The 14,621-nt window shown below is 41.3% G+C and overlaps 1 protein-coding gene across 1 annotated transcript in view; it reads right to left on the bottom strand.

Moving 5' to 3' along the window:
• Window positions 1-14,621, bottom strand: part of KIAA1109 (KIAA1109 ortholog) — a 217,015-nt gene that overhangs the window by 157,021 nt on the left and 45,373 nt on the right. Inside the window, 7 exon segments of the mRNA XM_015412031.1 lie at window positions 724-821; window positions 3,452-3,607; window positions 6,220-6,337; window positions 8,471-8,562; window positions 9,540-9,618; window positions 10,950-11,106; window positions 13,040-13,190. Of these exon segments, the coding sequence (XP_015267517.1) occupies window positions 724-821; window positions 3,452-3,607; window positions 6,220-6,337; window positions 8,471-8,562; window positions 9,540-9,618; window positions 10,950-11,106; window positions 13,040-13,190 (851 nt within the window).

Consider the following 14,621-nt stretch of genomic DNA (forward strand, 5'->3'; position numbering starts at 1 on the left):
TTTGCGTTCATTTTAGGAATACCGAATAAATACTGACAAGGCATTTATTCCGTATTTTTTCAGTTCGGGGAAGCCAAATGCACACCCCTACTTTTCACCAGTCCCCCCCCCCCCCGCCCCCCCCGAATACGATCTATTCATTTTGGCAAATTTTGGCAAATGTTCACCTGATATGCAATGCTATATAGTTAAGAGAACTCTCTGCGTATTGTACTTTAATGCAAGATGCTTCCCTTAAAAGCTGAAGCAGCTATATAAGAAAAGGAAGTCACTCCCATCCATCCCATCTCTTGTCAAGAGGGGCACAGTGGATTGCAAAATACTGTGTCCTTATATTGCTGAGGATCATCTCCCAAAGGAGCTGCTGAAGCTACCTTAAGACAAATGCTTCCCAGTGACATAGACAGCACAGTTCCCACCTCTACCCCTCTGCCAAAAGAAGGTAAAATCTGATCAGGCTCCATAAATGGCTGTGACTTCCTTCTATTAAAAGGGCTACTACAGAGAGAGGCGATTATAAAATGTATAAAAGAAAATAATTTTGCTAAATGTGCACTAGAAAGAAAAGTCAGATTTCATGAAATATAACAAACAATGATATTCGAGCTCTCTCCTCTTTAAAGGTAGACTTTTCTTTTCTTGTAACCAAGTCCAAACCAATACCACTGAAGGACTGCGCTACTATGAAAACACACGCATTACAAACAGGACGAAGCCACTTACCCTTAAAGAAAATTTAGTACTGCAGATGCTTGGAACAAAGTCATCAAAAGGCAAAGAAAAATCTATGTTTAATGTTTCCCCACAGGCTGCCACATAAACTACAAGAGAACAGAAAAATTCAAATACTAGCCATCCAAGTTACAATTGCCTTTCTAAAGACTATACAATATTAATCTAACTGCACTGGAGTCTGAGCTTCAATGCCACTTTCATACTAAAGAGCCTGGAGAGAAATGGAGCTCATCCTCACTTCTCACAGTCCAAAAGTATATTCTTCCAGCACAAATGGAGTGGGGTAAGTATGTATTATTCATTTGAAGAAGGACATAGAACAATATCTAAACAAGTTAATAAATCATATGTCGTCAGCACGTCTCTGGTCCTCATGAGAAGTACTTAGGGAGCTGCCATGAAAAGATACCACAATGCTCCTATGTGTAGCTCTTTTGTTAATTAGTATTTATTTATTTATTTATATATCAAACTTATACCCCGCCCTCCCCGCAAAGCGGGCTCAGTGCGGCTTCCATAAAAGCATAAATACATTAAAATACACAATATTAACCATACAATAAACCATTATAAATACAAAGTAGGACTGTGTGGTCGGGTGGAGGAGCAGGCACTGGCTTCTGCAAGCTTCTCTTTTCAATTTCTGCAACTCACAGCCCAGCTGACACATTAAGTATCATCCTGCCTGTGGCCCTTTTTAAAAATGTGCACTGCCAGCTAAGTGCTTCAACTCTGAGCCAGCATGGTGTAGTGGTTAAAATGTCAGACTGGGATCTGGGAAACCCAGGTCTGAATCCCCACTCTTCCGCGGAAACTTGCTGGGTGACCTCAGGCTAGTCGCACACTCTCAGCCTAACCTACCTCACAGGGTTGTTGTGAGGATAAAATGGAGGAGAGGAGAATTATGTAAGCCACTTTGGGTCCCTATTGGGGGAAAAGGTGGGATATAAATAAATAAAAATAACTCTGGGGTGAGAACACATGCGCTTATCCCGAACAATGGGGGGAGGAAAAGAAACAGACATCTCCATCATTCACCACAAATTACAACTTGCCAGCAACGGTATAAGCACTGGAAAAGTACAATATATCAGAAAAAGGCAACATCGGAAAGATAGCATACTTGAAACATTCTGAGTATATCAAGGTAGCTGATGCAAACATTGAGGGCTTTTGGTTTCCTGCAGCCTGGGTTTGCCGCCCATTTCATTTCACTAACTCTGAGGGCATAACTACACAATACACCTGACACGGGTATGCTACCAGATCTGCAGTCAGATGTCCACTGCCAAAACTCACCTTAAAAGGTACTGCAAGGAAGCACTGTGGGTGGGAGACAGAGAGACCAGTTTCTTTCCCACCCGGATTTCACCAGTGGAAAGGGCAGCAGCAGGGCTTTCCATCCATTTGCTCTGGCTACTTGTGCCCTAGAAAGGACACATGAAGCCAGAGAAAATGGGTGAAAAGGTCCCCCCCCCCTTCTGATGGCAAAAGCAGAGTGGGAGGAAAACCAGAAGCACCTTCTCCCCCACCCCCCACACACAGCACTTCCTCACAAAACCAAGTAAATAAGCATTTTTTACAATGAGTTTCCCTGATGTATGTCTAACTGCAAGTCTAGCTGGACACCCACGTCGGGTGTATAGTATAGCCTGGCTCTGAAAAAACAGTAGTTTAGAAAAACCACACAGAGTTCTACAGAGCAGCCAAGTGATACCACAGGCCAAAAACAATCAGAACATATTACCCATGTGCAATGCTCCCTCAAAGCTGTGGAGTCTTGTGAGCAAAAATTCTACTTTGTGAGCTACTGGCGTTAAAGTTGTGGGCAAGCAATTTGGCTACTGCATAAATTAGTATGCTCTGGAGCCAACCTTCCTGAGCGAAGACAAAAATGTGTGAGCCGGAGGCTAAAAAACTGTGAGCTAGTTCACACTAACTCAGCTTAGAGGGAACGCTGCCCATGTGCATACAGTAGTGAGTTCCTCTGTTCCTGTCTCAGAATGGTGAGCCACTCCCTGCCCCATGCTGTCTCCAAAATTCTTTACAGGGCTTTTAAACTTTTTATTTATTTAGATAATATACATTTCTTACTCATATTCCCAGTTATATTATTTGATAAATGTTAATCAAGACCTATAGGTCAGAGGAGGAGAGAGACAGAGAGAATATGACACCACACCCAAGAACTACACAAGGTGGTTCATAGGGCAAAAACAATATCACAATAAAATAATAAACATAAAATTATTAATGCTAACTTCCACTTAGAACAATTTTGAATTTTGTTTGCACCTTCCTCTGTTCGTTGCTAAGAGAACAGCACATACACATTAATATGAATCACTATGTCAAAAGGAGAGCTCATAATCTCAGCACAAGTAATGCCTGAGATACGCTCATCAGAAATCATACAACTGTTCTAATACACAGGAAAATAAAATCTTCCAGGTTAATTGTTGCTGCATTTGCCATGATAACAGTTATACTGAAAATAAAAATGTATAAACTGGAATAACCTGATAGCAGAACACGCAGAAAGCACTGCTATGTGAGGGACTCCAGGGCCATTTGTAGCACCACCACCCCACAAAAAACAGGAACAAACTTTCTTCAGGTGAGATTATATTAGTTTTCATTTTCAGTAAGCACTACTTCTTGATATGGGAAGGGAAGTTGTATGCCTGCTTGAAACATATTTAAACATACGCCTTACCATTTTCCTGTTGTTTTGTCGAACAATCAATCCAATTGTGCTGATTTGCTGCCCAAATCATTTCAAACTGATGAAACATGATTTTAAAATTCCATGTATAGGGAACAAATGCATAGATATCAGGAGCACTGTCACTGGACCAATCCTGAATCAAATCTGAAAATAAAGCACACATGGCATTGCAGATCATTCAGAAAATAGATTAAGTCAGATTAAATGTCTATATCTTCATCTTTTCTGTTGAAGAAATACTAAAATATTCCAAATAACTTCTGTCAGCTGTACTGTGAAAACCATCCCATCTTTGTACTTATCCAACCACAAAATTATTTCGTTTTTTAACTGTAAATAATTAGAAGAAGAAATATAGTATTCCTGCTCTGTCCCGAGGGCCCAAATTGTCCCACGCTAGAATACAGTAGCATTTCTAGGAGCATTAAAATCTTTTGGCAGGACATCTGTGTTCCTTGGCAGGAAGCCATTCTTCTATTTATGCATCACTTGTTACAGAGGCCTCTGAGGCAAATAAAAATATGTGAGTCAATATTCTTACTGCTTTACATTGCAGTCTTAAAGAGAGTTCACCTGTCAAATGCTTCTGTTTCATAGTAGTATACTGGTTTAGATCCAATAACTCTCTTATACCAAATAGAATCCTATGATTCTCTTCGGACAAGTTTCCTTTCAACAGAGAAATGTGCCCTCCGTCAAGTCTCCCTCTATTACAGGAAAACTTAGAGGAAGGGGGTCACTGGATCCAACCCAGAGACCACAAAAGGATCAGCTTGATCATAAACTTAATTAGACTGCAGCTTTAAATAAATAAATTTCATAAGAGAAATACACTTTAAGATGTTATTAAAATGGAACAGATTAACTGTTCCAAACCCTTTAGCATTTAAAATAATTTCAAGCTTTGCAAGTTTCTGCAAAATACCACTGGAACATAAGCATTTCATCTACTACTCATCTGTTTGGCATAGAACATTTTTAAAATGAGGTATTATACATTTATATTTGCATTTAAATACATTTTTGTATTTAACATACAATATGGAAGTCCTTCAAGAATTACAAGGAGGATGGAGATTTGGAAGTCGTGCCCCACTCCCCAAACCCCACCCCCCATTTTCCCCTTTAACTGACAGTCAATGGCTCTCAAATTTCTATCCCCTGAACATTTTCAATCATCAGTGTGATTTTTAAGTTATTTCTTCTGGTTAATTTATGATGTTATCTTTGCTGCTTACCTAGGATGTTCTCTGAGTAGGAACATAATAGCAGCCCTGCTAGATCAGAGTAGGATCTATCATGCTGTTTCACACAACAGTCAACCAGCTGCCTTGGAGGGCCAACAGGGCATAAGAGACAAGGCCTTCCCTTGGTGTTATCGCCTAGCACTGGTATTCAAAGGCCTGAGGTCTTGGACAGTAGGGTTTCCATTTAGTCGTCATGGCTAGTAGCAACTAATGGATCTATCTTCCCATGCATCTGTCTAAACCACTTTTAAAGCCATGTGTGCTTGTTGCCACTATGTCTACTGGAAGTGAATTCCACAATTTACTCATTCATTGAGTAAAACATCTCATTTTTGTCTGTCCTAAATCTACTGTCCATAAAGTTAATTTGGGACTCCCAAGTTCTAGTATTGTGCCTCTACCTCATATATAATTTATCGTTTAAGCTTCATAATTTCTCACCCTCAGTGATCTTTTTTATATAAACTGAAAAGTTCCAGACTCTTTAGCCTTTTCTCATAGGAAAAGTACTCCAACCCCTTAATCATCTTGATTTCCCTCTTCTGCACTTTTTCCATCTCCACAATATTTCTTTTACATACAATGACCACAACAGTGCACAGTTCTCCAAATGAGGCTACACCACAGATCCATACAAGTGCATTATGATATTAGCCATTTTATTTTTAACATTTTCCTGATAATCTCTGGCATGATGATTGCCTTCTTCCATAGCCGCACATTGAAACAACATTTTTTTCAAGTTATCCACTACAGCCTCAAGATATCTTTCTCTCTCAGTCTTGATCAAACAAGGTATGTATGAATGTCCCCACTATATGGCTTTCTTCATCCTTATTTGGGCAAGCCAGGTTATTACAGAGATACATGAAAATCTTAAAACAGTATAAATTCTATACAACCCAACTCCTACTGAATATTATGAGCCGAAAACAAGTAAACAAGTAATAAGCACAGAATAAGCAAACAGTTAATATTACAAACTTTATTTTATCAAGGTTTATAAAACCTTCTGTTAGTACTGGCTGTCAAAGCAGAAATCAAAGTGCAGTTTCTTAAACTAGGGTTATTCAATCCAATGGAGGTTAGGAAGGGAAGAGCTTTTGATCTTTCCAGTTTAATATTTACATCATGCACCAAGACAATAGTAGATAGAACTGATTAATTCTTTCAAGACATAAATCATTTAGATGACTGCTACACCAAAACCTCTGAGCCGGCTTTGCTGGGAGGGCGGGGTAAAAATCTAATGAAATAAATAAATAAATAAATTCATTGACACAGCAGTACAGGCATATATTCCCTGCCGGTGTGATCAAAATAATTCTCCAGATTGGTTGGGTGACTAAAGCAAAATTAAATGAACAAGTAAAAAAATAATATCTTTCTGTTCCAATTGTTAATAGTCATATTTGCTCACAAAACACCCCATTCATATTGGTATTGATATTATTTGTATTTTAAAAATAACTTGCAAAATATACATGTTACATAAAACTGAGCCATTACCTGTAAAAAAGCTTTTTTGCGCAAAGATAAAATGGTAGGTTGCTTTATATACTTCAACTTCACACTGCCATGTCTGCGACATGTTCCAGATCCGGGGATAGGTGCAATTAATATGAAACTGAACAAAACACAAAAGCAGCAGTATATGCTCATAATACGATAATGTATGAACAACAAACAAGGAAAAGTAATAACTGTGTTCTTGGTTAATAATTACAAATACCTTCTTGCTGGTTTAAATCAAGTCTTTTATTTTTATAAGAAAACTTCTACAAATTAACTCCAGTTCCCTTACATCTTTGTCATCTGCTTTCAAAGCAATCAGTTAACTTTATTTTAGTATTTTGCATGAAAAATCTATTTTTATATTGCACTGCAACAAATCATTAAACTATACTTTAATTCAAGATAGGATGCTGTAATTGCAACAATAAAGACTCTGGGACCTACTGAAGGATGTGAACATTTTAAGTGATGTGAAAATAAGAAACATGGAATGCTCACAGGCTGTCTTAGTTTCCGGAGATATCTGACAAAGGAATCTTTGACTCTCAAAAGCTTATACCTCAAGAATCTTGTTAGTTTCTAAGGGGCTACTTGACTTGAATACTGGCTACTTGTAACAGATTTGGCAAGGACTAAAGCAGGCATGGCGAAACTGCGGCTTGCGAACCGCATGCAGCTCTTCAAGCCCTCTTCTGTGGCTTGTGAAGCTTCTACCCGCACCCCCTTGGCGGCCCCCCACCCCCGCACCAGCTTACAAAGGTCCTAGGTCAGTCAGGTAGGCAGGTAGCCAGATCCCATCCCAGCAGCCCTCAGTCAAGCCAGGAGGATCTGGGGGCTGCATTTGCTGCCTCTTCTTCTCACCACCACCACCAGCTGGAAAGGTGGGGGGGCAGTCCGCTCTGGCCTGGGTGTGGGTGGCAGGGATTTGTTTGGGGGCGGTCCAAGCATGCTCAGGTCACCTGTGACCTCCCGAACCGGCCAGCTGGCTTGGAGAGGCTGTGGGTGACCAAGCTGCTCCGAGGAGGGTGGCAAGGGCTTATTTTCGGGGCGGGGGGGATCCAAGCGTGCTCAGGTTGCCCGCAGTCTCCCAAGCCGCCCACCTGGCTTGGAGAGGCTGCAGGCAACCAAGCCGCTCTGAGAAGGGTAGCGGGGGGTTGTTATGTGTGGGGGGGCAGTCCAAGCGTACCCAGGTCACCCACAGCTTCCCGAGCTGGCCAGCCAGCTTGGAGAGGCTGCATGAAACCAAGCCACTATGAGGAGGGTGGCGGGGTTTGTTTTGTGCAGGGGGCAGTCTGAAGGTGCTCAGGTCATCGGCTTGGAGAGGCTGCGGGCAACTGAGCCACTCCGAGGAGGGTGGTGGGGGTTGTTTTGTGCGTGGGGGGTGGTCCAAGGGTGCTCAGGTCACCCATGCCCTCCTGAGCCAGCCAGCCAGCTTGGAGAGGTTGCAGGCGACCGAGCCACTCTGAGGAGGGTGGCAGGGGGTTGTTTTGTGTGTGAGGGGGTGGTCTGAGCATACTCAGGTTGCCCACAGCCTCCCGAGCTGGCTTGGAGATTCTGCAGGCGACCGAGCCACTCTGGGGAGTGTGGCAGGGGTTGTTTTGCATTGGGGGGGGGGCCGAGCGTGTCAGGGGGGGCCGGGGCGGGGGTGAGCGTGTGTGTGTGAGAGTGAGCTGAGGTGGGGAGGCCATGGACACCCTCCTTCTCCCCTTGGCAATGCAGCCAGCACTGTGAGGGAAGCAGGAGGATGAGGGTGTGTGTGCATGTGTGCGCAAGCTGGGTTGGGGTCGGGAGGCCGTGGGCGCCCTCCTTCCTCTCTCTCTCTCTCTCTCTGTCCCTCTTTCTTCCCCCCCCTGTCTCTCTCACTCTCTGTGTCTCTGTCCCTCTCTCTCTTCCCCCCTCTGTCTTTCTTTCCGTCTGTCCCCACCCCGTCCCTCTTTTAACTGTTAAAAGGAGATGGGAAAGAAAGCTGCTGCCAGTCTGAATGGAGAACAGTGAATTTGATGGACCAATTGCCTGATTCAGTAGATGGCAGCTTCATGTATTCAAGAGCAGCATGCCTAGGAAAGTGCACCTGATGAATGTCTGAGCCAAGATGTCGAGGGGTTCCCCCATGCTACATGCTAATGAAATTTACATGCTAGTGAAACAAAATATTTGGTCTTCTTGTTTTTTATGCTCCATATTCTGGCAAATTTTAAAACAAAATACTTAGATCACTCTGGTATTTATGAATACCGGTACTTACAGCTAACATTTCTGCTTCCAAGAGAGTCCGGTACTGCATACTGCTGGTGGCATCAACGTGTAAAAGTTGTCCTTTAATTGTAGGAGAGTAACCTAAATAATTAGAACAAAAGAATAAAGATGTGCTTCTTTCTGTCTCTCCAAACACCGCATCATCTTCATTTCAATTCTGAATGAGTGTTCCAATCCCCTTATATAGTAAAAGTAATCACACTGCTCAGACTGGAACAATTTAAAAGTAAACATTTTGTGTACTATACAGCATGAAGGCAACATTTATGCATACATTATACAGCCTTCAATATAGAGTTTTAGGAAATTAGGAAGTAATATATGCCTACAATAGAAAAAATGCTTGCAAAGGCATAACAATGTAAATGTGCTAATCTAATAACCAAGTGCTGGTCTTTGTGCAGATATGCAAACCCAGGGAACTCCCCGGTGTTTTTTTTTTTTTGGGGGGGGGAATCTAAAGCCTTCCAAACTAGTTGCAATATATGTACTTGTGTAGACATTTTTAAAAAACCTACAGCAAGAGTTTGGTGTACTTGAATGAGTGTGAAGGCACCTGCACAGTCTCAGAGGAGGCCAGGATGAAGGTGAACACAGTGAGAGCAAACGGAGCAGGGGACATGATGGCAACTGGGGGAGGAAGGCAACAGCAAACACAAGGAGGAGGAGGAGGAGGAGGAGGAAAAATGATGGAAGAAATTGGATTTCTCCTGTCCCAAAAAGTCTCCCTGCTGTCATTTACCATTTCAAAATGTCAGCGTCATTAATACTTTAACATTAATATGCACTGTAAAATATCCTCTTATATAGATAGATGGCAGTAGTACCCTGATCCTAAATTTATTCAACTCTATGAAAAAAGGAAGGTAGAAAAGTAAATAGTTTCATTAATGAATGTAAACTAACAAAAGGGGGAAAGCCTCAACTAGCCAGAGATGCATGACTCAAATCTACACTTTGTATCATTCAAGCACATTTCCACAATTAAATGAATGTTTGAGACTTGAACCGCATATTAATTTTCCCTTATGAATGCAAAATATTTTGCCTGAACCTACCTTTTTCATCAACGGTCATAGGAATATTAATTTCCAAATAAGAGCCTGCTCCAACATTTACGTGTACAGCATTAGTTTCCTGCCAATAAAACCATGGATTAAATTCAGTTATTTGCACCAAGATTCTCCCCTGCCGCATTTCAAGCTATCACCATCATGGATGGTTAAACTGCCAGGATTGATGAAACAGAGCTAGCAGGCCATACATGATTAGAAACCTGGGCAAAAAACATGTGCAATAAAGTTGATGAAGAATACTGAATTCCATATCCATATTTTCGAACACAAGCAGAGGAATAGATAACAATTCTACCAAATTAAGGGCTGCTAATTAAACTGAATCCTGTATTTAGTGGTTATGGAGGCTCATCATTCCTCTCGTGGTATCAAAGGCTTCTTCTACTTCATGAACAAACTTACACAAATCAATACGAAGACTGTACCCAAAGAGATTCCCAGACAGCTTGAGCTATCATTAGTATACATATATATTTTTAAGTAAAATTATGGCTGCAAATAGTTTTGTTACAAAAGTCAAAGGACAGAGGGTTAAATTAAAAGTTTATTTAAACGAAGCAAATATGTTGTAAGTGATCCGAAGTAACTTTGCTTCCACCAGCAATTCCCTTTGCCTCCAAAAATCAACTGCTGAGGGTAGATCCTGAAGCACAAAAAGATGAGGAGAAATTGAACAAATTATCCCCCTCCCCCCCACACACACACACTTGCATGAACTTTTCATAAAGAGTGGGAGGATTTCAGTCAGTATCAGTTTTTTTCTTGCCCTTCCCACATTGTCCTTAAGCGTCCCTCAGCACTGGCTTTTCAAGAGATGAAGGAAGACCCAACACAAAACCCAACTGTTTCTGCAAACTGATCAAGTTCACAAAAGGTTAAATAAAATCCACTTTGAAAAAATTATTGAAACTGCATATATGTATAAAGTTTAGAGCCCACACATAAGGAATTTCAGGAGGTGCGGAAAACAATGTGAGAATCCTCATGTCACTCCTCTGATTCCCTTTTTAACTGGCACTTGGCTAGTTTCAAGACTCTACCCCTTCTGCAACTTTTCCAGCCATCATCAGATTATTTTTGAGGGGTTTTTTTTTCGGGGGAGGGGGGATAACATACAAAGGTGTATTTTCAATGTAGTTCATTACAGATAAATAAAATACATTGTATTTTCTAGTTTTATTTATGCATACACTATACATACACAAAGCCTTAAGAAATTCAGAAAAATTGTTAGATTTGTCTAGGCACAAAAATACATTATAGGAAATGTGGAAAACATAATGTTAAAATGTAAACTTACACTCAACCCAACACTATCTTCGAGACTTCATTTATTATGTTGTTCCATTTTATTTTAGCATTTGTTGAAAAATATTTTTTTAAATTAATTACCCTATTTTTTGTGAAGAGCAAATCAATAGTGGCATCTGCAATTATATTCATACGCAGCTCAAAAGCAAGGATCTGCCGTGGCTTCCCAGGCTGTGGAATTTCTGAGACTTTCATGACTTGGTAATCTTGTGGGAAGAAAAATTTCCACAAACAGTCCCTTAAAAAATCAGAAGAGTAAAGGAGTTACTTAAGGAAAGCTACTTGGGCCCCGGTCACACGGAGGATTTGCCACGGGAGAGGCACGAATGTCGGGCGGAGTATATGGGCGCGATCACAAGGACACATCTGGCAAGCGTAGCACACCCATCACCGACCTATAGCATCCCCCCAAAGATCCAGAGTTTAAAAATACCCAGAATAGCCTACTAGCAAACAGTTTGCAACTGGCCGTCGATGGAATATCTACGTGTGATCGCTCAAGCGTGCTCCTTTCGTCGTGTTGATACGTGCCGGAAACACACGCCAACAAACAAAACCCCAATTTGCCGCCACTGCATCTGATCGCGTTCTGGCACGTTAAATTGCACCGGCGCAAAAAGCCACACCTCCACCCCCCCGGGTTATCTGGCCCGTGTGACCGGGTCCTTGGTTTATCATTTTAAGATATTTTACAGAGCATAACATCCACAGAGAGCAAATACAGCAGTTGAATGTCATATTCCTCAAATGTCTGACTAGTAAAGACATTTCCCAGCTTTATCTAGTATGCACAAGATCTATTCATCATAACAGGACTGAGGGCATTGGAGGATGTCTATTACTACTGTTCTCAATTGTTTTGCTTTGAAGGTTGCTTTGAAGCTTTGCACTTTGCTACTGGCATAACAAAGCTCCCTTCATACTTGGCTGAATGAAAAGGGAGACGAAAACAGTATTCTAAGGTCGGTCTTGAGCTCTTGCCCAAATTTAATCAACTTTGAAGCTGTTTTTGAGCTTTTGCTGCAATGTACAGGAAAACAACCATGAGAATTCTACACAACATGTTGTGCTTAACATTCTTGGGTGCTTTCCACATGAGGATAGGCTTGTGTAGTTTTCCAGTAGCTGCTACAGTTGGAAGTACAGTGCATTTGGGCTTCTGTATGGCAAGTTTCCCAGTAGGTTTCCTGCCCCAGTCCCCAGGCAGCAGCCAATTCCCCTACCCCACCACCATGCTTTTTCAGTTATGTTGTTTAAAAAACTCAATAACTGAATATTGTTATATTCAGGGGTCTTGTTGTAGAAAAAGAGCTGCCGGAGCTCATTAGCATAACTCATTAGCATAACTTATTTGCATATGCCACGCCCCCTGACATCACCGGAAGTGACAGAAGGCCACACCCCCTGACATCACCGGAAGTGTGTCAGAAGGCCCGGCTACTTACCCTCCTGCTTCATCCTCATTCCCAAACGGAATGAGGATCGAAGCAGAGGGCGGGGTAAAGAAGGGGGCGGGGCTTCACCACGTGACCGCCCCGCCCCCTAGAGGTTCTCTTCCGGAGCAGTTATGTTGTTTAAAAAACTCAATAACTGAATATTGTTATATTGCTACAATGTTGATATGATGTTTATTACAGCCTATTTATCAGGTTCTGTCAACTCCTAACTTTAAAAAGTAAAACTTTCGTTGCAGAGATATGCCTTCCACCTTGAATCTTCACAACAAAAGGGATACAGACTTTTGTTTAAGTGAAAGCTGGGGATTCAGAAAACCTGATATACAGATCATTAGAATTACTGATATAACAATATTCAGCTGCCCATGGGAAAAAAATACAAAAAGCCCCCTAGTGGCCACTGTGGGAACAGGACAGAGAAAATGGCTGCTGTGTGGGTGGGATTGGAAACCATCCAGGTTGTGCTGTGATTTTTCTCAAAACTTTGCAACAAAGCAGGGTTGGGAAAGAGCAATGAAAAGATCAGAGAGATCGTGGGAAAAATCAGAGAAAAGCTGGGGAAGCCAGGGAGGTGCATGAATGTACTATGGTGTTGTGGGGAAGTGAGAAATAAAACCCTGCTTTTCAATAGCATCGAACCTTGAGCAAATATCTCAAGTGGAAATAGCTTTTGTCTACTACAGCAGAGGGAGTCAAAAGGATTCACCACAGTACCTTTGTCTATCAGCCCATGGACCATAGTTGAAATCAGTTCCTTTACCACAAACTATGTCCAAACCCCAGCAGGGTGGGAGGTCTTGCAATTTACTGTCCTCACTACTTGTTTCTTCCTCATTATTTTCCTCTGTTTCTTCTGGAACAAGACCTGTATTGTAAGAAAACAGGGGGGGAAACCCTCAAATAATGTATATTCAAAGAACATAACTATAGACTTTTCCTAAATGGAAAAAAACCCTATGCAATAAAAGTGTGTACCACAAGCCTGCAAGAGCCTTCTTCCCCATAGACAAAAAAATCAGAAGTGTGAAGACAGGGTTTTAGAGGCATTTGTGAAAAACACATTACTGGAATATTTACAGTTATCTTGAATAGGTGAACTCCAGCCAAATTATGGCCACTTTTGAAAATTTATGCTAAAGAACTTAATCAACTAAAAAGGCAGAAAAAAAAGGCAGGATCCCTCTCACAGGGAGATATCTGGTCAGATAAATATGGGACCTTCCTGTGGATTCATTACCTGTTTCTCACGATGATGGAACTAGGTCAGAGTAGAACAGGGAGCAAGCAAACCCCATACTGACTTCTGATTACACTCTAGGTCTACGCTTGAGGCCTAACCCATTGTAGTAAGTCTTATGTGTTTGTCTCTTTGGGCTAGCGTTGTTTTTGTTTTTTGTACTTTGATGTCATTTTAATTTGTTTTAACTGTAATCTAAATTAATCCTTGTTTTTTATGTTCCACGAATGCATTTTTTCTTTCGACTGTAACAGCCTTTGGCCATATACAATACACTTATCTATCTCTCTCTCTCTCAAGGTAGAATCCTGAGTCCATGCATCCATTAGAATTAAACAGAATCTCAAAAACATATTCAGATCCTCCTGAGTACTTGGTAAATTAAAAAAAAAAAGGAAAGTGCACAATTAACCACTGTTTTAAAACCTGAACATAACTCTAGAGTGTAGATTTAGACAAACCAGTAATACAGCAGTAAACCTGTAACACACAACCATCTCAAGCCTCTAGTTCTTTGTTTTAATTCTAAACCTCTCTGCCCCTGACTATTTCCCTTTCCCTTCTGTCATTGCCTCCTTTCTCATGCAGCTTAAACTCAGTTTATGTCAACGTCAACTGTTTCTTCTTTCCTTTCCAATGCTTCCCAACACGCTACCATAGTTAGAATAGCTAATATCTTCTTGTTAGAGGGCAGTTTTCCTCAGGGTCTCAAAGCAGCATCAGTTAGGGCACTGCTCAAAACCCCCTCTTAGGGTAAAGAAGACTGGGTTAATCACCAGTATGTTTCCAGCCTTCCTTTGGGGGACAGATTAAGCCTATGGTGACATTTTTAGGCATTTCTGAATGACAGATCTTTCTCTAACCCATTTCAGTTTGACTTCAGGCCTCGTTATAGGACTGGGACAGAGACCGTTTTAGTCACTCTGCTGGATGCCCAGCCTCTGCAAATTGTCAAAGGTAAATTGCCACTTAATTTTGTTGGATATTTTTGCAGCCTTCAGTACAGCTCATCATTCCATCATGCTGAACTGTTGAGAGCATGCAGCTGAAGTTTCAGTC

Source organism: Gekko japonicus, unplaced genomic scaffold, assembly GCF_001447785.1.
Source record: "Gekko japonicus isolate JY-2015 unplaced genomic scaffold, Gekko_japonicus_V1.1 scaffold1048, whole genome shotgun sequence".
Classification (NCBI taxonomy): domain Eukaryota; kingdom Metazoa; phylum Chordata; class Lepidosauria; order Squamata; family Gekkonidae; genus Gekko; species Gekko japonicus.